Source organism: Diceros bicornis, chromosome 32 (assembly GCF_020826845.1).
Source record: "Diceros bicornis minor isolate mBicDic1 chromosome 32, mDicBic1.mat.cur, whole genome shotgun sequence".
Classification (NCBI taxonomy): Eukaryota; Metazoa; Chordata; class Mammalia; order Perissodactyla; family Rhinocerotidae; genus Diceros; species Diceros bicornis.
The window spans coordinates 31,222,539-31,249,018 of record NC_080771.1 but is presented as its reverse complement, the minus strand read 5'-3'; the positions used below and the strand labels follow the sequence as shown (position 1 = coordinate 31,249,018).

The 26,480-nt window shown below is 45.8% G+C and overlaps 1 protein-coding gene across 1 annotated transcript in view; it reads right to left on the bottom strand.

Annotated features, from left to right (window-relative positions):
• Positions 1–26,480, bottom strand: part of PLCG2 (phospholipase C gamma 2) — a 149,615-nt gene that overhangs the window by 82,183 nt on the left and 40,952 nt on the right. Inside the window, exons 3-5 of the mRNA XM_058528355.1 lie at positions 8,481–8,624; positions 6,196–6,289; positions 5,387–5,434 (exon numbers count right to left, since the gene is read on the bottom strand). Of these exons, the coding sequence (XP_058384338.1) occupies positions 5,387–5,434; positions 6,196–6,289; positions 8,481–8,624 (286 nt within the window). The remainder of the gene's footprint in view (positions 1–5,386; positions 5,435–6,195; positions 6,290–8,480; positions 8,625–26,480) is intronic.

Below are 26,480 nucleotides of genomic sequence, written 5' to 3'. Positions count from 1 at the left end.
GGAAATGCAAATTCTTGAGCCCCACGCCAGACCTAGCGAGGTAGAGTCTCTGCAGGGGAGGTTGTGCAGGCCTGTGGCTAAAGCCCCCCAGGCAGTCCCAACGTGCTGGAGCCACAACTATGAGCGCATGAAACCTATTTGCATTCCTGCTGAAGGAGAGAGCTGGACCCACACACCTGCAGCCCCCACCCCCTTCCGCCTCCTGAGGCCCACTCAGTCTTCCGTGTCCCTGCCAGGCTGAAGAAGAACAGGAAACGCACATTGAGCTTATCCAAATACAGTGTTATACGGGGCAAAGGGCAGAAGAGGGAAAGAAATGTCCACAGGAGACAATCTGCTATCACCAGCCCTTGAGGCCCCTGTGCCCTCTGTGGGACTCAGCCCCTGGGAGCCTCACACTGAGGGATGCCACTCCAGTGACCCTCACAGAAGGGTCAGGGGCTTCCCCAAGGGGTATTTTGACCACAGAAATTTTCACCTTATGCACTGACCTTACACCAATTCCCAGATAAGACACAACCAAACTCTAAAGGCTCAAAAAGGCGGGAAGGGGAGAGGTGTCCCTGGAAATCTGGTCAAGATTACCGTTAACACATTCATGCCTTTGACTCAGTCTCCCCAGGCATGGAAATATCAAAAGGCAAGCTTCTAAAGCTAGAACGTTCCGTTTGCCCGATGCAACGTCTAGGAATGAAAAGAGAGGACTTTTGTTCATCCAATAAACACTACTAAGACCGAACCAGTCAGATCCCTGACCTCAAGGAGCCCCTACCTAGGTGAGCAGCAACAGCAAGGGAAAGACTCAAAGAAAGCCCAGCGCATCTCTGACGGGGACTATAGAGTCACACCATGAAGGCCGAGAACCCCATGATGACCCCAAAAATGCTTTTCGTGAGGGTCATGGTACGTTCACTTTGAACAAAATTCAGTGAAAATGTAAACATAAGGAAAAACTGGACACAAATAAAATGCAACTTTTCAAGTCAAATGTCAAATTCCCATTGGTTGAATTATAACGTAGGCATTGACATAATTTCCCTGAAGAGCTGCGGTGAAATGTAAAAGTTCTTATAGTTTAACATGAGGTGAAAACAATTTAATCCTCCCCTCCTTTAGTGTGGGCTGCACTTGGTGATTTATTCTCAAAGAATAGAGCTGGAGGCCAAGGGTTACTCTACAAAGGAGTAATCTGGAAGATACCACCTCAGCCAGGTGATCAAGGTTGACATCACCATTGACAAGCCATGTTGAGAGCGTGCACCCCTTGATATGATGTGATGAAAAAGATCTTCACCTCTGTGACATCGTTCCCAAATACCCACAACCTCAGGCTACCCACAACTCCAGTCTAATCCTGACAAAAATATCAGACCAACACAAAATGAGGAACATTCTACAAAACACCTGAGACATACTCCTCAAAACCATCAAAGTCATGAACGATGAGGCAAGACAGAGCTGTCCCAGGACAGAGGAGACCAAGGGGACAGCACAACTAAGTGCGATGTGAGATCCTGGGTTGGATTCCAGACCAGGGGGAAGGACGTTGGTGGAAAAAATGGTAAACTCCAAATAAAGTCTATGGTTTAGTTAATAGTCATGTATCATTGTTGGTTTCTCAGTTTTGAGAAATATCCCACGGTAATGTATGATGTGAACATTAGGAAAAACCGGGCAAAGGGGTATTTGGGAACCCTCTGGACTACCTTTGCAATATTTCTCTAAGCATAAAATTATTCCAAAATTTTAAAATTAAAGATCTTAATCCTGTTCCTCCTTAACAGGATTAAGATCACAGTGTAGTTAATTTTAATAAAGTAAAATGAACAAGTAAAAACACAAAGTTGAGGATGTAAATCTACTGAAAAAACTGTAGCTGGAGTTAATAGTGCTTATTGTTTAATATCAAATTTACACTAATTTTTTCTAGTTTTCAGTATTTCTAAAATTTTCTCTAATGAACTTGAGTTACTTTCATAATTTAAAAAAAGTCCATGTGCTTATTTTAGAAGGTAATAATTGAAAGTGTAAAAATGAAAAATAAAAGGTTGTGTAATACCTAGCCCAGGGTCAGTGCTTGGAAGTTAAATATGGATTAAAATCATACAGTGAAATTTTAAAATGGGCAAAAGACTTGAACAGACATTTCTCCAAAGAAGACATACAAATGGTAAAAAGCACAGGAAAAGATGCTCAACATCACTAGCCACCAGGAAAACGCAAATCAAAACCAAAATGAGATACTACTTCACACCCATTAGGACGGCTACTACCAAAAAAAAAGAAAAGAAGTGTTGGCAAGGAAGTAGGAAAAAATGGAACCCATGTGCGCTGCTGGTGGGAATGTAAAATGGTTGCAGCTGCTGTGGAAAACTGTCTGGTAGTTCTTCAAAAAATTGAACAGTATTACCACTTGATCCAGCAATTCCACTTCTGGGTAATGCACAGAACTGAAAGCAGGGACGTGAACACCCATGTTCACAGCAACAATACTCACAACAGCCAAAAAGTGGAAGCAATTCAAGTGTCCATCAACGGACAAACGGATAAACAAAATGTGGTCTATACGTCCGGTAGAATATTATTCAGCCTTAAAAAGGAAGGAAATTCTGACACAGGCTACAGCAACATGGATGAACCATGAAGACATGATGCTCAGTGAAATAAGCCAGCCACAAAAAGACAAATATGGCATTATTCCACTCGTCTGAGGGACCTAGAGTAGTCAGATTCACGGAGACAGAAAGTAGAACAGACGTTACCAGGGGCAGGGGGGAGGAGGAAATGGCGAGTTATTGTTTCATGGGTACCGAGTTTCAGTTTTACAAAAGAAAAGAGTTCTGGAGACAGATGGTGGTGACGGTAGCCCCACAACATGAATGTACTTAATCTTACAAAATTGTACATTTAAAATGGTAAATTTTATGCGATGTATATTTTACCACAATAAAACAAACTAAATAGATAATTTTTAGTCACAGGTCAGGGTGGGGAAGATTTCTGCCTTTTACCAGCTTTCAAGAGCACATTTTAAAAAAAAAAGACAGAAACAAACATCAAGTAGTGATGAGTGAGCCTCCAACCTTGGTGCCTGGTACCTGACAGGCTGGGATGCTGTAGACAAGTTCTTTCACTTCTCTGGGCCCCAGTGTCCTCATAGAATGGATCCAGGGCACCCGGCTCACCAGTCGGAGAGCATCCCATAAGCGTTCCACATTCCAACAGTATGTGCAGTGCTGAGCACGTGGCTGCTTCAAAGCGAGTTCTCAACAAATGCCAGCTGCTACCATTTGCCTCTGGAGATGCTGGAAAGTGACCCAGGACACTCAGGCCAAGGAAAACGCCTCGGGGCTGGGCCCGCCCACCGGGCTAGCACAGAGCCGCCTCAGTCACCTTGAGGCTTTGCTTCTGCTGCTCCTCTGTTTTCCTTCAGGAAACACGACAGGTCGTGGGCGACAGGAAAGGAGGGGAACTGGCAGAACAGAAGTCAGTCACCCCATCACTGGAACCCCAGTCAAAGTTCCTTTAGAAAAGCTCCCTCGGGCCTCACAGAAGCACAGGAAAGGTGGGATTTTCCACATGTTGACAGAGCAGAGGGCTCTGCCCACTGGGAGGGAGGTAAGCGTGGAACAAGGAATCAAGTACGGAAACAGACCTCCTCTCTGCTGAAGGTTCCAGACCAGCCAATGGAAACTTGGATCTTTATGAAGGACTCACAAGAATCTATTCAGAGCAAGAGAGCCAGAGGCAGGCTTCCATTTCTTGACAACAGAAGATGAAGAAGTGGACTTCGGAACCAAATCAATAACCCTGTACCACCACTACGTGGAGAGAGGAGGGCTCCATCTGTCAGTTCTGTGCCAATCTCAACTATGAATCACCTCTACCACAGGGAAAGGAAACGCTCATGGGAGGCACCACCTCTGAGGCTGAAAGAAATCTATGTGTACAAAATTCTCCAACGTGGGGACCTCATCTGACCCACCTCTGTAAGGCCGGAGCGTAGCCCAGGTGTGGGACCACACAGTGAATGCAGGATGAGAGGAGGAGGAGGGAGGGAAGGGCAGATGGACAAAGGAACATGGACGAGCTGCTGGCCGACCTACCAACGTTACTAAACTGCTCACCACTTCGTGGTTACTGTTTCCAAATCATCCCACGGGCATATACAGAAGAGACCATGAAGGCCGCCCAAACTCTGCGATCAAGACGTGATGGAGGACAATGGCCAACACAAAGGCATCTCAGAGAAGGAAAGACTCTCAGGAACAAGAGAGGAGAGCTGTGGAGGTCAGTTGCTGCCTCACATGTGAGACTGACATATCTTAACATAGAAGGGAAGGAAGGAAAAACATTTAAAAATGTTAAAAAAGGTCTGATGTGAGGCTAAAATGATACTATGATCGTAAAGTGCTTAGCACAGTACTGGCATGCTGAGTGCTCAATGAATGGTAGTTTTTATCAATACATTATTAATAAGAACTGGATCATAACCTAAAAAAAAAAAATGGGTGAGAGGATGTTCAACGTCGCCCATACATAAGGAAATACAAATTTAAGCATAAATCTGCTGTTGCCTTTCACCCATCAGATGAACAAAGGTTTTCAAAGTCTGTCGATGCAGGGTGCAGGGAAACAAGTGCTCTCTTGCACCACGAGTAGAAATATAAATGGCTACCACCTCTCTCAAAATGTTAGACCAGAAAACGCTTTGCCGCTGGTATTCCTCTTCTAGGAATTTATCCTGCTCATACCCTCCTCACACAAATTTACAAAAAGATAGACCCAAAGGTTTTCATAGCAGCATTATTCACAATGATAATCAATCACAAACAACTCTCTGTCCATCAATAAGGAAATTACACTGCATCCATCCAAGGACAAATCATGTTTGTTACAAAAATGACTGGCACATGTCCAGCGTAGTGTGTGCCAATAGGGAACCTCTCCAAGATGTACCACTAAGTAAATACATTGACCGAATTACATGTTATTGCATTGCCTGTCTCATGTCTGCCCAGCCCTTACAAACATCGCTATTTAACTTGGTCTATTTCTTTCTGGTCAATCTCTCTCCCACCACAAAGTAAGGGCAGGCGCCATGGCGATCCCATTTCTCCCCAGAACATAGAAGGTGCTCAAATGTGAAGGCCCAAATGACAAGGTCTGAGTGCTCCATGGCAGAGAAGTCGTGTCTCTGCAGATGGACTCGAATTTTCCCCTGCACCTAGCACAGCATCCAGAACCTTGTAGGTGAAATCTGACCTCATCAGGACCTTGCCACGCCACAATACGTGCTCCAACCCTCTTGGGAGTTTAAAGAAAGAATGAACATCAGAGTCCAAAATGATCGAGAGAAAACCACAGAAATGTGAATGAATCTTACCTGTTTCTTCTGGTTTGATCCACAGAATAGATCTGCTTTCTCAGCCAACTGGGAAATGCGTTGAGACAAAAAAAAGAGCAAGAGAAAGTTAGAAAATAGCATAACACTAAGTGCGTTCTATGGGACAAAGGAAACTGGAAATGCAAAGGAAGGGTTTTCCAACTTTCTAACTCAGGGGGGTCAGGAGGCAGCTTTCTCCTTGTGGTTGAAATGCCCAAGCTGAGCCAAGAGGCCCCTTCAACTCTGGGAGGCTGGCCTTCTTGAACCCAATGATTCCCTCTGATGAGATTCGTTAATCCCCAAAAAGCTGGTAAGAAAAATGGTGGGAATTGGAGGGCTTTGGTTCACTGGGAGACAATAATCCACACAAGAATCCCATCCAGACATCCACGACATTGACAAGATAGTCCTGAGAAGGCCTTCGTCAACCCATGACGGAGCCGCAGATGGAAAATTCCAAACTTTCGTCTGACTATCCTTGATCAGTCAGCTTAATCCCTTCTCAAATCCTTTAAGAAGGAAGCCCTCCAGTCCTCCCCTCAAACATAACACCCATACACGTTTCTGTCTCAGTTTCAACGCGCTCCTTCCCCCAACAGGCCAAGGCCAAGGCCCAGCACTGAGAGAGGCTCTTCTGTGAGACATGAAAAGTCCACAGCCACTATTGGGCACCTACTGCATACAGGACACTCAATGAGCCTCCAAGACGAAATGTCCCATTTTTGTTTCCTCCACCCATGCTGGCTAAAGAGGGCAGAATAAATGAATGAACGAGGGAAAAAGAGAGAAACAGGCAAACAAGCCAATACCTCTCAATGATGGTGGGCGTGGATGCGTTCATCGCTTCTTGGTGTAAGATTTTCAAGCCCGAGAGCCACTTTGTTGCATCTTCTCTAGAGTCAGCTGGAGAGGTGAGCGGGGAACAGAAATGCTGCGTTAGCCCCAGGAAGACCCCTGCTCAGAGACCCTAGCCGCCCTCCCCAGCCCCATCAGACCGTGGGGACGGGAGACGCCGTGCCGGTTTCTAGTTTTGCAGGAGGGCACCAAGCAGGCATCACCGTCACAGCTTCATGGTTCTAAGGCCTGCTTTTTGTCTGAGATGAGGCCCTGTGCCCATGATGAGCCTTCCACAGCAGGGGCGACAAGTGGGCAATTCTGTTTTAAGAATTTTAGCTTTTAACCCTAGGATAACAAAGATGCAGAACCTGGGATAACTTGCAGCACAACCCTGAGCAGCCCCCTCAGCATTTCCCCTGTTTCCAATCAAGGCCAGAGAGAGGAGTGGAAAGTAGGCGATGCTGATGCCCGTGAGGGAAGCAGCAGCAAGTGGCGGATAAGAGCTTAGCATCACTGCCAAGTTCCACGGCACCACTTCAGGGCTGTGTGACGTTCAGCTGATTACTTAACCCCTCTGTGCCTCATTTCCTCATCAGTAAAAGAGAGCTAGCAATGCAAACACCTCGCTGAGTTATTCAACATCTCCTAACCACCAGGCACCTTGTTAGTCCAGAGAAGAGCAGGCCGAGGTTGCTGCTCTCACTCTTCCCGTGTGGCTGGGGTGAAAACTGAGGCTCAGGAGGCTCAAGAGACCTGCCCCAGAGCCAGAAAGTGAGAAGCTGGGGTCTGAATCTAGTCTTGCCCATCTCTCTCCCTGACTTTGAATTCCAGGGCTCTGGAGGAGGGACCTGAAAGTGGGACAGACACTAAAGCTGGCATCCGGGGCTCCAAGTATGGTTTGGGCTCTGAGGGTCTCCTACCAAGAACAGTGGCCAGGCCTCAGCCTACACTGGGCCTAAGTGGACACAGCTCTGATGGATCACAGTCACGGGCCCCTCTCTCTCCTGCCCCATCCCTGCCACCCGCCACACACCATCAATCAGACATACATTCCTCATTTCCCACGTCCAGCTTCCTGCTTCCTTCCTCCAAGCCCTCACATGTGCAATGCCCTCTCCCCGGACCATCCTCCCTCTTTTCTTCCAACTCCTACTGATGCCTCAAAACCCAGTTTAAAAGTCACCTCCTCTGCAAAGCCTTCCCTGGACTTAGGCACTCTCTGCTCCTACAGCACACTGTGTTACGCTTGGACTACAGCTCTCATAGCAGTCGCCTGCAAGTTCCTGTCCACATGTCTGTCTCCTCTGTCTCCCCAAGCAGACTGTGAGCTCCTTAAAGGCAGTGACTGGGTCTCATCCATCGTTACAGTCCCACTGGCATCTAGCACAACCCAGCACAGAGCAAATGCTCAAAAGATGAAATAATGAATGAGACATTAAATCAACAAGAGCTATCTGACCCTAAATTAAATGTCCCTACCATCGCTCAACTTTAATTGCTTCCCCCAACTTTGGTCTACTTTTAATGGTATTTATTTCCTCTCTCATCAGTCACGATTATACGGACAGCTCCAGATCACTGAGTTCTAGGATTGGACCCGAAGGCAGTGACAAGCTTCTGCCCCTGAGTAAAGGGCCTGAGCTCTTCCACAGCTCTTCTTCTGGCCTCACAGAGGCCTCTTTGGCTTCTTGGTGGATTCACAGGGATGGCCAGAAATCTCACCTCCGGATACATGTGTCTATGTGTGTGTGTACATGTGTGCATGAATATGCATGCAGGTGTGTGTACGTGTACTGCGTATGTGTGTACTGTATGTACGCATGCATGCCTGTGTGTACTGCATATACGTGTGTGTGTGGTGTGTGCATGTTTACGTGTGTGAGATATAAGATTTCAGGACAGTTCCCTCAGATCAGTTAAGCTGAATAAATGGTATAGGCCAGGCTCTGCTGGGTAAAAAGTGCAACCTGCCTTTAGCTCTCAGCATAAGCCACACAGGCCCTTAACATAATCCTTACAACATCCCAGTGAGATAGGCATTATTATTCTCCCCGTTTCACAACTGCGTAAACTGCAGCTCAGAGAGGTTGAGTAGCATGCCCAAAGGCACACAGCTAGAAAGGGGCAGGGTTAGGATTCAAACTACAATGCCCCCAAACACGCATTAGTGGGTAGGCAGGTGTGAGCATCCTGCTGGAGAGCTTCCTGGAAGAAACTAGGGCACAGTGAGGAGAACAGCACATTGACGTGCACCCACCTGCTAAGCTGAGTGTGCTGAGGACAAACTGGGTGCCGTACAAGATGGTAAAGCAGCAGTCTTCCTTCTGACGGACTGCTTTTGCACGCTCAAAATCCTTGGAGTTCTTCCCTGGGCGGATTTCCTTTATTTCCATGATATCCACTGAAAGAAAATCAACGTGAGCCAATGAGAGGCTGGAGTTCACCCCACCTGAGGATGCAGACACACCCCTGCACCCCAGACACACAGCCCAATAAATTCTTTTTTTTCCTTGGGTTAGTGTGAAATGAGTTTCTGTCACTTGTAACCATAAGAATCCCAATACATACATCTCAGTTCTTGCACTGAACAGAAATAGGAAAGTGAGGTATTCCTGGAAATGAGAGAGTTGCAAAGGAGAGCTCAGCTTTGACCTGCGAGTAAGGAAGAAGTCAGACCCAAGTGTAGACAGGTAAAGAAAGACATTTAGTGTCTGGGTTCAAATAGCAGGGAAGGTTCACGGTCATTCACAGGTAGCAAGAGGAGGAGGGTGCAGAGAATGAAATTAGAGGACAAAGGGACAGAATGAATGAAAAGCTTCTGTTTCTTACTACGGGTCTGGCTAGCTTGAAAACAGCTTGGGGGACAAGAGTCATGAAGTGATGTGAAAAGACTTTCAATAGACAGTGTTTGCTCTGCATCCTGTGTATGGTGGTGGTTACACAAATCTACACATGCGATAAAATGCCATAGAACTATACACCAAAACAAAAACAAAATCAACAAAAATCAAATGCATGTAAAAAAGTAGTGCAAACCAGTTAAGGTCTGTAGTTTATTTAATAATTTTGTAGCAGCGTCGATTTCTTGGGTTTGATAACTATGGTTATGAGAGATGTTACCACTGGGGAAGCTGGACTAATGGTACACAGAAACTCTACTATTTTTGCAGTGTCCGTATGAGTCTAAAATTGTTTCAAACTAAAAACTTTTAAAAACCACTTATCAATTTGGGTGGCCCTATTATTGGGAGGGGTGATGTTTCTAAACCTTGGGGGGTAGAGGGGCGTGCGGACATATCCACAGTCTTCACCTGCCCCAGAAACCTGGGAGTCTTTTTATCTTCATTCCTCAAAAACAAACGACACAACACAGATCCTTTGTGCGCGCTGAAATTAACATCTTCTAGGAGGAAATTAGTACTAATGATTTAACTGCTTTAGCAGTTACCTAAGAACATTAAAGGTATTAAGATTTGTTCTCAGAAATTACTCACTCACCCAGTTGGCTGCCAGTTAAGAGTCTAGTGACTTTAATCACAAATGTGTGGAAACTAAACAACTGTGACTAAACAACTATTCAACTACTGGATCAATGAAGAAATCAAAGGAGAAATTAAAAAAACACCTGGATACAAATGAAAATGAAAACACAATATACCAAAACTTACGGGATGCTGCAAAAGTGGTACTAAGAGGGAAGTTTATAGCAATACAGGCCTACCTCAAGAAAAAAGAAAACTCTCAAACAATCTAACACTATAGCTAAAAGAACCAGAAAAAGAAGAACAGGGGCCGGTCCGGTGACGTAGTGCTTAAGTTCACACGCTCTGCTTCGGCAGCCTGGGGTTTGCGGGTTCAGATCCCGGGCACAGACCTACGCATGACTTATCAAGTCATGCTGTGGCAGCGTCCCACATACAAAGTAGAGGAAGATGGGCACGGATGCTAGCCTAGGGCCAGTCTTCCTCAGCAAAAAGAGGAGGATTGGCAACAGATGTTAGCTCAGGGCTCATGTTCCTCACAAAAAAAAAAGACGACGACGAAGAACAAAGTCAGTAGAAGGAAGGAAACAGTAATAAAAATCAGAGCATAAATCAATGAAATAGAGACTAAAAAACAACAGAAAGAGCCAGCCCTGGTGGCCTAGTGGTTCAAGTTCGGTGCTCACCGCTTTGGTGGCCCAGGTCGCTTCCCGGTCACAGAACCACACTACTCATCTGTCAGCTGCGATGCTGTGGTGGCAGCTCACATAGAAGAACTAGAACAACTTACAACTAGGATATACAACCTTGCAAGGGGACTTTGGGGAGGAAAAAAAAACGTAGAAAGGATCAATGAAACTAAAAGCTGGTTCTTTGAGAAGAGAAACAAAAATGACAAACCTTTAGCCAGACTCACCAAGAAAAAAAGAGAGAAGGCTCAAATAAATAAAATCAGAAATGAAAGAGGAAAAATTACAACAGAGACCACAAAAATACAAAGGATTATCAGAGAATACTATGAAAAGCCATATGCCAACAAATTGGAAAACCTAGAAGAAATAGATAAATTCTCAGAATCATACAACCTCCCAAAGTGAACGAAGAAGAAACAGAGAATGTGAATAGGCCAATCACAAGTAAAGAGATTGAAACAGTGATCAAACACCTCCCAAAAAACAAAAGTCCAGGACCAGATAGCTTCCCTGGAGAATTCTAACAAACATTCAAAGAAGGTTTAATACCTATCCTTCTCAAACTCTTCCAAAAAATTGAAGAGAATGAGATGCTTCCTAACTCATTTTACAAGGCCAACATTACCCTGATACCAAAACCAGACAAGGACAACACAAAAAAAGGAAAATTACAGGCCAATACCACTGATGAACATAGATGCAAAAATACTCAACAAAATATTAGCAAATCGAACACCATAATACATTAAAATACCACAATCAAGTGGGATTTATGCCAGAGATGCAGGGATGGTTCAACATCTGCAAATCAATCAGTGTGATACACCACATTAACAAAATGAAGAATAAAAATTATATGACCATCTCAATAGACGCAGACAAAGCATTTAACAAGAGCCAATACCACTTATGATAAAAACTGAATAAAATGAGTATAGAAGGAAAGTACCTCAACATAATAAAGTACCTCAACAAAATAAATATATGACAAACCCACAGGCAACGTTATACTCAATAGTGAAAAACTGAAAGCTATCCCTCTGAGAACAGGAACAAGACAAAGCTGCCCACTCTCGCCACTCCTATTCAATATAGTACTGGAAGTTTTAGCCAGAGCAATTAGGCAACAAAAAGACTTAAAGGCATCCAAATTGGAAATGAAGAAGTAAATTGTCACTATTTTTGCAGATGACATGATTCTACATATAGAAAACCCTAAAGAATCCACCAGAAAACTATTAGAAATAATCAACAACTACAGCAAAGTTGCAGGGTACAAAAATCAGTTGCATTTCTATACACTAATAACAAATCAGCAGAAAGAGAACTCAAGAATACAATAGCAACAAAAGAATAAAATACCTAGGAACAAATTTAACCAAGGAGGTGAAAGACCTATATAATGAAAACTATAAGACATCACTGAAAGAAATGGAAGAAGACATAAAGAAATGGAAAGATACTCTGTGCACATGGATTGGAAGAATAAGCATAGTTAAAATGTCTATATTACCTAAAGCAATCTACAGATTCAATGCAATCCCAATCAGAATCCCAATGACACTCTTCACAGAAATAGAACAAAGAATCCTAAAATTCATATGGGGCAACAAAGACCAAGATTAGCCAAAGCAATCCTGAGAAAAAAGAACAAAGCTGGAGGTGTCACACTCCCTGACTTCAAAATATAGTACAAAGCTAGAGTAATCAAAACAGCACGGTACTGGCGCAAAAACAGACACACAGATCAATGGAATAGAATCGAGAGCCCAGAAATAAAACCACACATCTATAGACGGCTAATCTTTGACAAAGGAGCCAAGAACATACAACGGAGAAAGGAAAGTCTCTTCAATAAATGGTATTGGGAAAACTGGACAGCCACATGCAAAAGAATGAAAGTAGACTATTATATCTTACACCATACACAAAAATTAACTCAAAATGGATTAAAGACTTGAAGGTAAGAAGCGAAACCATAAAACTTCTAGAAGAAAAGACAGGCAGTATTGGGGCCGGCCCGGTGGCGCAAGCGGTTACGTGCGCGCGCTCCACTGCGGCGGCCCGGGGTTCCCCAGTTCGGATCCCAGGCGCGCACCAACACACTGCTTGTCAGGCCATGCTGTGGCGGCGTCCCATATAAAGTAGAAGAAGATGGGCATGGATGTTAGCCCACAGCCAGTCTTCCTCAGCAAAAAGAGGAGGATTGGCAGATGTTAGCTCAGGGACGATCTTCCTCACAAAAAAAAAAAAAAAAGATAGGCAGTATGCTCTTTGACATCAGTCTTAGCAGTATTCTTTTTGAATACCATGTCATCTCAGGCAAGGGAAACAAAAGGAAAAATAAACAGATGGGACTACATCAGACTAAAAGCTTCTGCATGGCAAAGGAAACCATCAACAAAACGAAAAGACAACCCACCAACTGGGAGAAAATACTTGTAAATCATATATCTGACAAGTGGTTAATTTCCAAAATATATAAAGAACTCATACAACTCAACCACAAAAAAATGAACAACCTGATCAAAAAATGGGCAAAGGATATGAACAGTTGTTTTTCCAAAGAAGATATACAGATGGCCAACAGGCACATGAAAAGATGTTTAGCATCACTAATTATTAGAGAAATGCAAATCAAAACTTTAATGAGATATCACCTTATACCTATCAGAATGACTACAATTAACAAGACAAAAAATAACAAATGTTGGAGAGGATGTGGACAAAAAGGACCCCTCATTCACTGCTGGTGGGAATGCAAACTGGTGCAGCCACTACGGAAAACAGTATGGAGACTTCTCAAAAAATTAAAAATAGAAATACTCTATGATCCAGCTATCCCACTTCTGGGTATTTATCCAAAAAACATGAAATCAACCATTAAAAGAGATTTACGCATCTCTATGTTCATCACAGCATTATTCACAATAGCCAAGATGTGGAAGCAACCCAAGTGCCCATCAACGGAAGAATGGATAAAGAAGATGTGGTATAAATATACAATGGAATACTACTCAGCAGTAAAAAAAAAAGACAAAATCTTGCCATTTGTGACAATACGGATGGACCTTGAGGGTATTATGCTAAGCGAAATAAGCCAGACAGAGAAAGACAAACACCAAACACCGTATGATTTCACTCATATGTGGAAGATAAACAAACACATGAATAAAGAGACCAGATTAGTGGTTACCAGAGGGGGTGGGGGGAGGGCGAAAGGGGTAAAGGGGCACACATGTATGGTGATGGATAAAAACCAGACTACTGGTGGTGAACATGATGCAGTCTATACAGAAACTGGTATATAATAATGTACACCTGAAATTTACACAATGTTATAAGCCAATATGACCTCAATAAAATAATTGAAAAAAAAAAAAAAGAAATAACAAGTGTTGGAGAGGATATGGAGAAAAGGGAGCCCTCAAACACTGCTGGTGGGAATGCAAACTGGTGCAGCTGCTATGGAAAACAGTATGGAGACTTCTCAAAAAATTAAAAATAGAAATACCATATGATCCAGCTATCCCACTTCTGCGTATTTATCTAAAAAACATGAAACCAACAATTCAAAGAGATTTATGCATCTCTATGTTCATCATAGCATTATTCACAATAGCCAAGACTTGGAAGCAACCCAAGAGCCTATCAACGTATAAATGGGTAAACAAGATGTGATATATACATACAATAGAATACTATTCAGCCACAAAAAACATGAAATCTTGCCATTTGCAACAACATGGATGGATCTTGAGGGTATTATGTCAAGTGAAATAAGTCAGAGAAAGACAAATACCATATGATTTCACTAATATGTGGAAGATAAACAAACACATAGATAAGGGGAACAGATTGGTGGTTACCAGAGGGGAAGGGAGTGGGGGGAGGGTGAAAGGGGTAAAGGGGCACATATGCATGGTGACACATAAAAACTAGATTATTGGTGATGAATACGACGCAGTCTATACAGAAGCTGAAATATAATAATGCACACCTGAAATTTACACAATGTTATAAACCAATACGACCTCAATAAAATAATTTTTGAAAAAAGAGTCTAGTGACTTTAAGCAAATATTCTTTTTTTTCCTATTTAGTCTAACAATGATTACCTAACCATCTCTTTCCCCATAAAATATCTCTAAGAGAGAATCTTTGAATTGGCTTACTGTGAGCTTTTATCCTTACAGCAAAATTATAATAAAAATTTGACACACGTATGTAACTGAAGAAAAAATTTCAGATGTGACACTGTCTTTAGGCAATCACCAAGTCTTATCAATTCTACTTTCTAAACTGTTCTTGAATCTGTCAACTTCTATCCATTTCCATGGCCAACACCATAATCCAAGCCACTGTTATCTCTTGTTTGGTGTACTGAAGTAGCCAGAAGTTACCCCCAATCATCTTTATGAAATGCAAATATGCTCATGCCCCTCCTGGGCTTCCAACCTTCCGATGGTGTGCGAGTGCTGCTGCGAGCAAGCACAAGGCCCAGTGTTGACCCCGCCAACCCTGCCTGGCCCAACTGCATGTCCTCACTCTCCGTGCTCCAGCCACACTGGTGAGCAGGTGGCACTCACTCCCACCCAGGATATTAGCATGTCCTGTCGCCTCTGCCAGGCATGCTTTTAGCCTGGTTATCTCCAAGCTCTCCCTTCCAGTTTCAGCTCAATCACCATCAAACTCACAGAAAACCCTCCAGCTCCTGCTATGTTACAGACCAAGCCCCTCTCCCCCAGAGCACTGAGCAGAGGTAAGTGCTTATTGGTGGGAATCGTGGATTCATAGCACTTGCCCTTGCTTTCCTCACCACTGTATCCCACACCTAGCAGAGTGGCTGGTACACAGTGGAGCCCAATAACTAGTTGTTGAAAGAGGAAGGGGACAGAGAGAGACAAGGACACAGGGACAGAACTAGAAATGGGAGGGAGAGGGAGACAGACACACAGATATGAACAAACATAATGGAGACACCCAAACAGGGTATAAGAGGGACAGAGATACCAGACACGAACAGAGGACAAACCACCAAGACGAGGAGGGGGAGAGACACAAACACACACACTCCAAGTCAGACAGAGAGAAAGAAACACGACAGAAGGAAAGAGAATGAAATATAAACAGCCACTCTAATGATGCAAGCGGCCCCGATCATCCATACACTCTCTTTCACTTCAGTGCAAGCAAGCATCCTCGCTGTGGAAGCCAGTCCTGTCCCAGGAGAGGGCTGCCGGCCTCCACCCTCATCAGCCTCCATTAGGTCATCTTGACTACTTCCCTTTCTTCTCCCCAATATATATTGGCTTATTCATCATACTTCTAAAAAGACTACGCTTTCTCCATTGGACGGCCTTTGCTCCTATGTCAAAGATCAGCTGACTATATTTATGTAGGTCTGGGCTCTCTATTCTGTTCCATTGATTAATTGTCTATTATTTCACCAATACCTCATTGTCTTGATAACTCTGGCTTTACAGTAAGTCTCGAAGTGAGGTAGCATCAGTCCTCTGACTTGGTTCTTCTTCAGTGTCGTGTTGGCTATTCCGGGTCTTTTGCTTCTCCATATAAACTTTAGGATCGGTTTGTTGGTATCCACAGAATAACTCGCTGCGATATTGGTTGGGATTGTGCTGAATCTATAGACCAAGTTGGGAAGAACTGACATTGAGTCTTCCTATCCACGAAGGACTAGCTATGCATCATACCTTTAACCCTTAGCCAGACATTCTGCTGGATATACTTGGTCCTGGCCCTCAAGAGTCTTACAGACATACCAGCCTCATCCAGGAAGATAAAAATAAAGGCAATGGTAATCATGTAAAACTCTCATTCATCAGCACAGTGCTAACGCTTTGCACATTGTCACAGGTCGGTTCCCTGGAAGCCAAGCCTAAGGCAGAGACTCTTGTTCAAGTGGGGGGGGAGGGGACGTTAAAGGAGAAGGGAGTGCAGGAGCAGGATGAGGCAGAAGAAAGCTGAACTAGGTTGTGGTCCCAGCAGAGGACAGTCTTCACTCAGCCTCGTCACAGGAAGGCTCCAGAGCACAGACCACACCAGGGAAGCGGGTCCTCCTGGAGGCAGGGAGGCTGGCCTCTTGTCCTCCCTGCTTCCAGCAGCTGAGAGAGAGGTGCACAGGCCTGGTAACGAGATCTGGGTGGGGTAAGACAGCACCTCCACACTGACTCATCGGTCCTCACAACAACACTGTGAGGAAGGTACAGTGACTGTCCCTATTATACAGATGAGGAAACGGAGGCATGAAAAGTGCCTTGGCCAAGGTCACCAGCCAGCAAGTGGGAGAGCCAGGATTTGAACCCTTATGTTGCTTCTCATGGTCAAGCAAGTGACTCTGAGAAGCAACACAAGGCTATGCAGCCCTCTTCCCACTGTGCTCCACCAGCAAGTCCCACCACACGCACACGCACACACTGCCTCCTGCCCACGACGGATCTCATTTAAGTGACTTCCCCTCAACACTGCCTTCCTTCTCCACCTCCCTGTGCTGATCCATCCTGTTATTTTTACACCCGTCCTGTGAAGTTCCTCACTAGCTCCACTTGTATTTATAGGGTTCTTTGTTTACCTGGGTATCTGCACTCTCCTCTAAGCCCCAGAGGAACAGGGATGGTGTCTGTCTCATTCACAACCAGAGGCTCACTGCCGCCTACATCAGAGCCTGGTTCAGAGCAGAAGCTCAGAGCTGTGCAATGAATGAATGAGGTTTCTCGGGTGTCTTGGTTTGGCTTTACCCAGAAGCAGACCCCAAGGTGAGTGTTTGAGCACAAGCGGTTGGTTTGGGAGGTGATCCCAGGAAACACCAGTAGAGGAGTGGGGAAGTGAGACTGGGAGGGGAAGGAGCTGATAAGGAGGTTGCTATGTTATCAAGCTGGTACCCCCGTGGGCACCTGTAGCTGACCCCACGGAGGACTCTGGGAGTCCCTCCCTCAGTGTTCACCCCACTGAGGAGCGAGGGAGCTTGGGTATTTCTCCCCAACCCCTATCTGCTGTTGATTGAGGGCTGCCTTGGGGGGCCTTAACTCCCCAGCCCTCAGGCAGAGGGCTGAAGTGTTCACACCAAGCTGCCTTCTTCGTGCAGAAGCGAACGCTACAGTGATCAGGGTGAGCCCATGGCAGCCTCTGCTACATTAGGTTATCCATCTGGTAGTTTCCGTGCTACCCCCATGGGATGCAGGAATGACTATGTTTCAAAGGTCAAAGGCCCAGCATCTCCCTAGTTCAGGCAGAACAGTGATGGATGCGGACCAGTCAAAGTTACTGAGGAGAATCGCTTCTCTGGGCTCCCCCAGGAGAGCCGCCACATGGAGACGGGATGAGATGTTACTGCCCCTGTACATTCCCTACCCCCCAGGGTATCCTGGGTCAGCTGGCGGTTCTGGAATTATACATAATCAGCACACTGTTTTTTAATATAACAGCTGTATTAAGATATAGTTCACATAGCATACAATTCATCCATTTAAAGTGTACAATTCAATGGCTTTTAATATATTCACAGTCTTGTGCAACCACCACCAGAGTCAATTTAAGAACATTTTCATCACCACAGAGAGAAACCCACAACGCTTACCCCTCACTCTCCAGTCCCCTCTCACGCCCACACCAGCCCCTGGCTACCACTAATCTACTTTCAGTCTCTATAGATTTGCCTATTGTCGACATTTCACGTAAACGGAATCATACAATACATAGTCTTTTGTGTCTGGCTTCTTTCACTTAGCATAAAGTCTTCAAGGTTCATCCATGTTGTTGCGTATATCAGTACTTCCCTCCTTTCTATGGATGAATAATATTCCATTGGACAGATAGACCACATATTATTTATCCATTCATCTGGTGATGGACATTTGGGCTGTTGCCACTTTTCAGCTACTGTGAATGGTGCAGCTATCAACATTCACATACAAGCTTCTGTTTGAACACCTGCTTTCAATTCCCTTGCGCATCTCCTAGGAGTGGAAAGCACTCCTCTACTGACTACACTCTCAGGGCTGCATGCATAATTGTGAGGTGGCCCTTTCATGCCATGGGGCTGTCTGGCCATCAACCCAGGTGGGTGGAAAGTCACCTGCTGTGTGAGAGCCTGTGGCTGGGGCCTCCGTGAGGAGAAGGTGGCAGTGGAGCCACCACTAAGCCCTTCACAGCTATCACGTCACGTCCCAGGCCTTCTGGGCAAGCAGGGGCCAGCTCCAGGGGCACCAGAGGGCTGGCCACTGTCTGGCCACCCCCTTGATTACCAGGAGCCCCAAGAAGGTAGGAAGGAAATCTATCGCGGGGGGTGGGGGGGTGGCATAGTTTTCTATTTGGTAATCGGCGGAGGGTGAGGGGCCCGCTGGGCATTTTGCCGTTGTGCTCAGCACCTGATCTTGCATCACACAGGGGCACCTTACTGAAGGACGATCCACCACCCACGGGGTGTAGAGAGCGAAGGGGTGTGGGGGTAAGGCTCGCTGCACTCAACCAAGTTAATCCCAAACCACCTTTCTGATCTGCAGCAGGAAACAAAATCCTAGTGCTGGGGCTGCAAACTCACATGTTCCCAGGGGCCTCCCAAGTCATGAGAAGCATGTGGCTGGTGATCAGTGGATGAACTCCGGAACCAGCCCACCTGGGTTCAAATCCCAGCTTATAACGGGTGGCTTTGAGCAGGAACATCACCTCTCCATGCCTCCATTTGCTCATGTGACCAACAGGAGCAATGACAGTCTTCCCACACAGCGCTCTTCAGGGATTAAATGAACAAGTGTCTGTGTACGTGTGTGTGTGTGCACGTGTGTGTGTATTAATAGCACCTGGTAAATTTAACTTATAAAGATGCAGTAACTTCTAAGTGCTTGTTAGCTATTATTTTTAAAATAATTCTTTAAATTATTAATGCAATTGAGTAAATCTGGACTCATTTAAGGCATAAGAAAACAGTCTCTCAATTTATCTGTTGTGGAAATTGAAGAGGCAGATCCATATGTACTGATATGGAAAAAACTCCACAACAACTTATGTAAATAGGATGCTGGATGTATGTGCCCGTATCTGTGTGTGTGTCCACACATACATACACACATGTGCATGCACATATTATATACAGGTGTCCATCACCATTCAAATTCTCACTATCCAAATATCCACTACAACTTGCAAATGTTTTTTACCCCAAATGCACCACCCAGGTCACACACCTGCTACAGGACGTTCATGTGCAGGCACTGATGAGAATACTGGCGTGCATCAGTCTGCAATAGGAGAGGAGCATAGCCAGTGCTCTCAACGTTGAAAATCATCACGCATCAAACTTAGTGTCCTGCCCACCCTACTGAGTCCTTCTTGTGTCCTACCGTTTACTTCCGACCAGCAAACTACCAACCAGAGTCCAATTTAGATGACATCTTTAGTATTTTTAACAGAGTATTTCGTTGCCATTTCTATTAAGTTACAAAATAGAGGACAGAAAAAAAAATCAAAATTCAAAACCAATACCGTTCAGTATCCTACTTACTATTTGCAAACATGGCCGATAACAATTTCATTAAAGCATCAAATGATTAGGTATTTGTTGTTGTCAATGCTTTGCATTCACGCAGAAACATTTGATGGGTTGGTTTCCAGGTATTTAAGGGTGTTAAGCAATACCAGAGAAATTGGTTGGGTTTTTTCCCCATCGGTTGGTAATGTATCACCACGTAACATAACGTAATATACTGCTATCCAAAGACGATGCTTTCCATCATGTTTTCAGGAACGCACTAGGCTCAGCTAAGGAGGGATGCTCGTATTTGTACATCTGTACATGTGTACATATGTGTATAAACGCATAAGAAAAGGTAAACAAAAAAAAAAGATTCCCACCAAGTTGCTGACAATAGGAGTTACTGATAGGAAGGGTGATGGGCACGTGGTGGGCCACGGGGACTTGATCCGTGTTGGCTGGAGTTCTTGCCAAGGTCACACAATCATGAAGATGACAGACTTTATTTTCGAAGAAGGCTCCGGTGGCCAGAGCCCAGACGGTGCACACTCATGTGGTGGGGCTCAGCAGCCGTGTTTCCTGCTTGACTAAGTGAGATACCACCACCACAGCAGCAGTCTCTGCACAAACCCCCTTCCCGGCACCACCTCGCGTCTTCCCCAGTCCGGCCACCCATCCCGCGGCCCTCCCCACCCGTTACCTGCAGACACACACTTGGGGTTTTCAGCCCCTCCCACTCCCCACCTTGCTCCGTCGCCCCCTCTGCCCATTGTCCCCATGACCCTGTTCTTCAAACTCCTGTTTCTTTTCTCCTCACACTCTGGATTCTGGGCCGCTCTCAGGCTGCCCCTCATGCCTGGAACATCCTCCTGCCCTCACACCAGGCATGTGGCCTTTCCCCAGTTCCCACTCTCGACTTCAAGTGGCACCATCTCCAACAAGCTTAACAATGTAACTTCAAGCAAGCTCCCCAGGTGTCTGGGGAAAGAGGGACAGACAAGGCTTGGGAACCTTCCCATTCATGCTCCCACTCAGCTCCTACTGTAAGTCATTCAATGAACAGGTAGTTACCGCACATCACCCTGAGTGCCGAGACGAAGCAGACAGAGAGGGTCCCACCCTCAGAAGCTCAGAGCCCGGAAGGGAGGACAGACCCCCTCCATACCAGCACACGAACACATAAATCTACAATCACGCTAAACACCTCAAAGAAGCGGAATCAAGTCTACTCTGGGACTTCTCCCCAGCGAGGGGAAGAAAGGCTTCTCTGAGGGCTGCGTCTTGGCTGAGCTCTGGAGGCTGGAGTTAACCTGGTGAAGTGGGGACAAGGCCCTGGAAGGAGTCCTGGAGGGCAGAGACCTTGGTCCAAATCCTGGCTCTGCTCCCCAATGGCACGTGGGAGCCCGGGCAAGTCACCTCCTTTCTCTGCTCTTTCCTCCTCTGCACAGACCGTGATAACCATACCTCCTTCACTGAGCTGCTCTGCAAACAGCATGAAATGACATTAAATAAAGACTGCATGGCCCCCAGGAGGTCTCAGTTAAGGTTCATTTAGCTATTGGGATGAATGTTCTCTCATACCACCTTTCCATAACACCTTCGCCCCTGCCGGGGGTTTCATTTTGTCTCAGTGTTGCTACGTCTCAGTGAAGGACCCTGCTTTAAAAAAAAAACCAGGGGTGTTGGGTTACTTCACACACGGAGCAGCATCTGACCTCAAGGCCAGATAAATAACTGAGATGCACCACAGAACACACAGTTATAAAAGGTTCAACGTGGGAGAGCCGGAAAGGGCCCAGCTTTAGAAGAATCTAGCAGACAGATGCTTCAAGTCCAGCTCTACCTATTCCAGTCATGTGACTTGGGATAGGTTTCTTTATTGTGGCTTAGCCTCTACTTTCTCATCTGTAAAATGGGGAGAAAACAGCCATCCCACAGGTAGATATACTTGAAAGAACTTGGTAAGATATAAACTGTTCTATAAGTTTTGGATATTAAAAATTGCTTTAAAGCCTAGAAACGGAAGGTGGGGGAGCCGTCCTCATCTTCTTTGTTAAAAAACAATAAACAATTGTTGAGACCGTGCTGGCAGTCAGCAGAGAATATCCCAGCCTCCTGCTTCCATATGAAGAGACTCTTCCAGAAAAACAACACTCAGATAACTAGGTAGCTGTTACTATAATGCTTTGTAACCACGCAGAAATGTTTGATGGACTGTTAAATATAGATGTTTAAGAGTTTTAAGCGATACTGGAGAAACCGAATGGGCTTCTCTTCCCTCCGGGGACCCCATCTCCCCAGGGGAGCAGGAAACACTATCTGAAAGGAGAGTCCGGAAGAAGGCACTGGGCATGCCCAGCTCAGCCTCCACATCCAGTTCTGGTCCAACCACCCCCCAGGAACCACATGCCCTGCCCTCTGCCGCTCGGAGGGGTGCTGCCTCTAAGACACATGTGGGCGTCCAACAGTGCTGTGACCGAGTGAGCAGGTCAGGGTTCAGGGACCAGAGATCAATTCTAAGCCAGACTCTCCAGGCAGCTCAAACACAGAGTGGACATTCTCAGAGCCATTTATCAGTTACCTGTGTTTCAGGTATCAACTGTTTCCAAACTCAGGAGAAGAGAAAAAGAGGAGCTTTAAGAACTGGCCTGCTAAAACAACAAACGACGACCATCAAATAATTCTTTAAATATTCATTGTTGTTATTGTCACCTAAATTTGATGTTTTCTCCCTCCTGCTGGAAACTAAATGAGAATAACCCCAACCATATGATATGAGAGATGACTTACATGGTACTCACATTTTGTTGGCTTAATTGTGATGTATTTTATTATGAATTGGAAAAAATACACATCTAGCACCTCTAAACCAAGAGAAAAAGTTCCTTCTATATAAATTTAAATTTAAAAGAGTGAGTCAATTTTAAAATATGTATTAGGTATAAAACAGGTGGTGTTCAGGTATGACAAAAATCATTAAGGCATTAAAGGAATTACTCACGACCTTATACACAGCCTATTAAAATTTTAACTTGCTTTGCTTTAAACCAGTACTATATATCAAAATTACATGGAAGGCCTTCATTGTACAAAGACTATACGTATATAGGTTTTTTCCCCCACTGAATCAATCAGTTTTTGGTTTGGGCTTTTTTTTGGAGCTATATATGCTTCTTACACTATTTCTCAAACTTCAGTCACTTGATTATCAACTTTGTAAAGTCTGCCATATCTGCACGGCGCTGGCACTGTTTGTCTAATATTCGTCTTTAAATCAACTCACCTTTTTCACTTGAATAGACATATTTTAAGAATGAGTTTACGTCCTTGGTAAAAAGAAAACCAGTTCCACTCGCCCTATAGAATAGGAATTTTAAAATAACAAAGTCAGTGGGAACAGGACAATATCACTCAATTCTGCCCAGAAACAGCTGATACCACAGGCAAAGCCCTCAGCACGGGTCTGAGTTATGGAAGGAGAGAAGCAACTGTTAGAGGGAGTGAGGCCGAGTAAAATGCGCGAGACTCTCAGATGGAGACAGAAGTCAGAGCGGTGATCACCTCGTGGGGGCAGCAGGTCTCGGAGCCTGGGGGTGGTCTAGATCCGACCTGGGGAAGGTGGCGGTCACAGAGGTAAAGCCGAGTGTACACTCACCATTTGTGCATTTTACCCTATATATATTCTCCCTTATTAAAGAAAATTTGTCTTTCAAAAAGGGACACGTGAAAACTTTACAAATGGAGGTGGGTATTGTTATTAAGAGGGACCCCGAGGATCCTTGTGGTGATGGAACTATTCAATATCTTGACTGTGGTGGTGGATACGGGAACCCACACAGGTGATAAAATTGTACAGAACTAAGCACACACACGCACACACACACGGTGCAAGTAAAACGGGGGAAATCTGAAGAAGACCTGTGGATTGAATTGATATCAGTTTCCTAGCTGTGATATCATACTATAGTTTCGCAAGATGTTCCCATTGGGGAAACTGGGTAAAGTCCACATGGGATCTGTTTTATTTCTTACAACTTTATGTGAATCTACAATTATCTCGATAAAATTTTCAATTAAAAAATACAGAGTATCGAGAAGGAAAGGAAAAAAAACATGCTAGTACCAAACAGGTGTTCTCCTTGACATGATCCGAAAGACCAAAGAGAAGCCGCGAAGGGAACCATGCTCCCACCATCAATTTACACCATTGATTCACATTCCCTGGACACTGTGTGGAAACTATGCTTTGACATGGCCCTCGGGGCAGGGTCTCCCCGGGAAGACACTGGAGAGAGTATTCCTTAACCCTCCCACTGGGCTACTTCTCCATTCTAGGAGCCAACTCTGTGCTCCGCCTTCTGCCAGGATCCATACTATTTCCAGCCAGGCCAGAAATAGATGCTCATGCGGCCTTCTGATAAGCCGGTGATTGAAACCCAGAGGAAGTGGCCTGTAGGGGCCCGTAGCTGGGCCTGGCTTGAAGGCCCACTCATTCACAAAGGGCACAGACGACAGCCAAGAACACAATTTCTATGAACGACCGCAAGGAGTCTGAGTGCTCTCAGCACCCTCAGAGGAGCAAACGCAGACCCCCTTTTAACGACAGCCTCTCACTTCTTCACACCCTTCCCTGACCACCAGTCAGCCAGCAACACTGCACACAAACATATGCCCATTCTTTGAGGCTGATGTTTCATCTTTTTTTTGTTTTTTACAGGAAAAATAAGGTTCTGAGAACATCCACAATTACCTCAACTTGGACCAGTAGGGGTAGAGAAAATTCTACAGGTTGACTGATGTTGAATCTTCCCACGGAAAATGCTGGTCCTCATCTTCCTACCAAGGACCTCTTGGCTTCAGAGGAAACCAAAGAGGAGAAAAGGGAAGAGAAGCCACATTTATAGAAACATCTAGTACAGCCAGGCAGCACACCAGGGATTCTGACACATGTGCACTCATGAGAGGCTAAGACCGTCATCTGCATTCCACAGATGGGGAAACCAAGGCAGAGATTCAATGACTTTCCAAGGCCACAGTGGTTGAGCCAGGACTGGAATCCCAGCAGTCTAGCTCCCAGGCCTGCACACTTAACCACTACACAGCAAAAGAGGAGTTCCTTTCCAAGGAAGACCTCCCTCCTGCTGAGACCTCCCCTTGGCCCAGTTGAGTCCTGCTGGATTCTTGCTCTCAGGAGCATCCTTGCAAGGATCCCCGCCCTGAAGCCCCCCTAAGCAGCAGGAGGGCTGAGAGTTTCATGGTCTACTGACCACCAGCCAAGAGCCTGCTGTCCATCATCTCAGGGGTGCCTCCCGCACCCCTAAAAGGTGAGCGGCCACCGTTACCAGCACCTCCATTTTGCAGAGGAGGACGCTGAGGCTCCAGCAGCTTGGGTGAGCTGGGGTGTGAGCCCTGCTGGCCCAGCTCCCGAGCCAGCATTCTCCACCCCTACCCACGCCGGCTCCCGCTGAGGCGCTCGTGCAGACTGACCTCCTGATCCTGCCAGAGGAAAGGGCAGCCCTGCCAAGGTCGAGCCTAGGGGAGAAACACCTGACTTGACAGAGAACAGACCGGACCCTCCTTACGAAATATTTATTAGGTGCCAGAGCTGACTTCACCGTCTCCTTAATCCTTCTGCCAGCCTTGGGAAGAAACCCCCATTTTCCAGACTCGGCTCAGGAAAGTGAAGTCGTTCACTCAGGGCCACCTGGCTGGGCCCTGATGCCAGAGACATCGGGGCAGCGACACAGGGGCGTCTCAAGGTGAGCCTGGCTCTCTCCTCTCCCATTTCCATTTCCCAGGAGGCTGCTCCCAGAATGCCTCTCAGAAAACCTTGGGGTGAACGGGTTAAATTCTGCTTAAGGTGGATCCTTTCTTTGGAGCTGAGTCTCAGCAGGCGGAGAGAGATGCCAGAAGTATTTAGGGCTCCCATCGCCAGGCAGTCATTCAAGAAGAGGCAGAAACACCTTTCTACCTTGTTAGTGATCAACAGGACAGGCCGGGGGGTTTCCAGACCCCTTCCCACAGCGGGAGGCCATGTTGGCCAGAACACTGGCTCAGGATCCTTGAATGGCCGAGAGTCATGATCAAGGGAACGGGCTCAGAGGGACGTGGTCAGACTGCAAGAGAAGGGTCTGGTCTTCCAGAAGCACCCCCCAGAGCCCCGGGGTGAATGCACCACACGCCAGGCCATGAGCCACTCGGCCCTCTTGGCCTAGAAAGTTCTCTGAGAGGTAAAGCCCTCATTCTTTACGGGAGTGAGTTCATCTTGGGGTCCACGAGCCTTCACGGGGTCCCTGAACCCCCAAAAACGGTGCCCTCATGCTGCATGCTCCTCTTTGCAGGGAAGGAGCAGGTTCTGCGAGGAGTCCACAAGCAGGACAGAACATTCATCTTGGCTCAAGGCCCGGCTCACAGGCCCCCTCTCTGGGACGGCTTCCCTTCCTCTCCTTGACTTCCCCTTTCCTGGTTTTCATCACATTTACAGTAATTACTCGTTTCCCTGCGTTAGCTCTATGGCCCCAGCACCCTGTGAGCTGGGCACTCAAGAAGGTTTCGTATAGTTACCAACAGGGGTGCCTGGACCTCCAGCACGT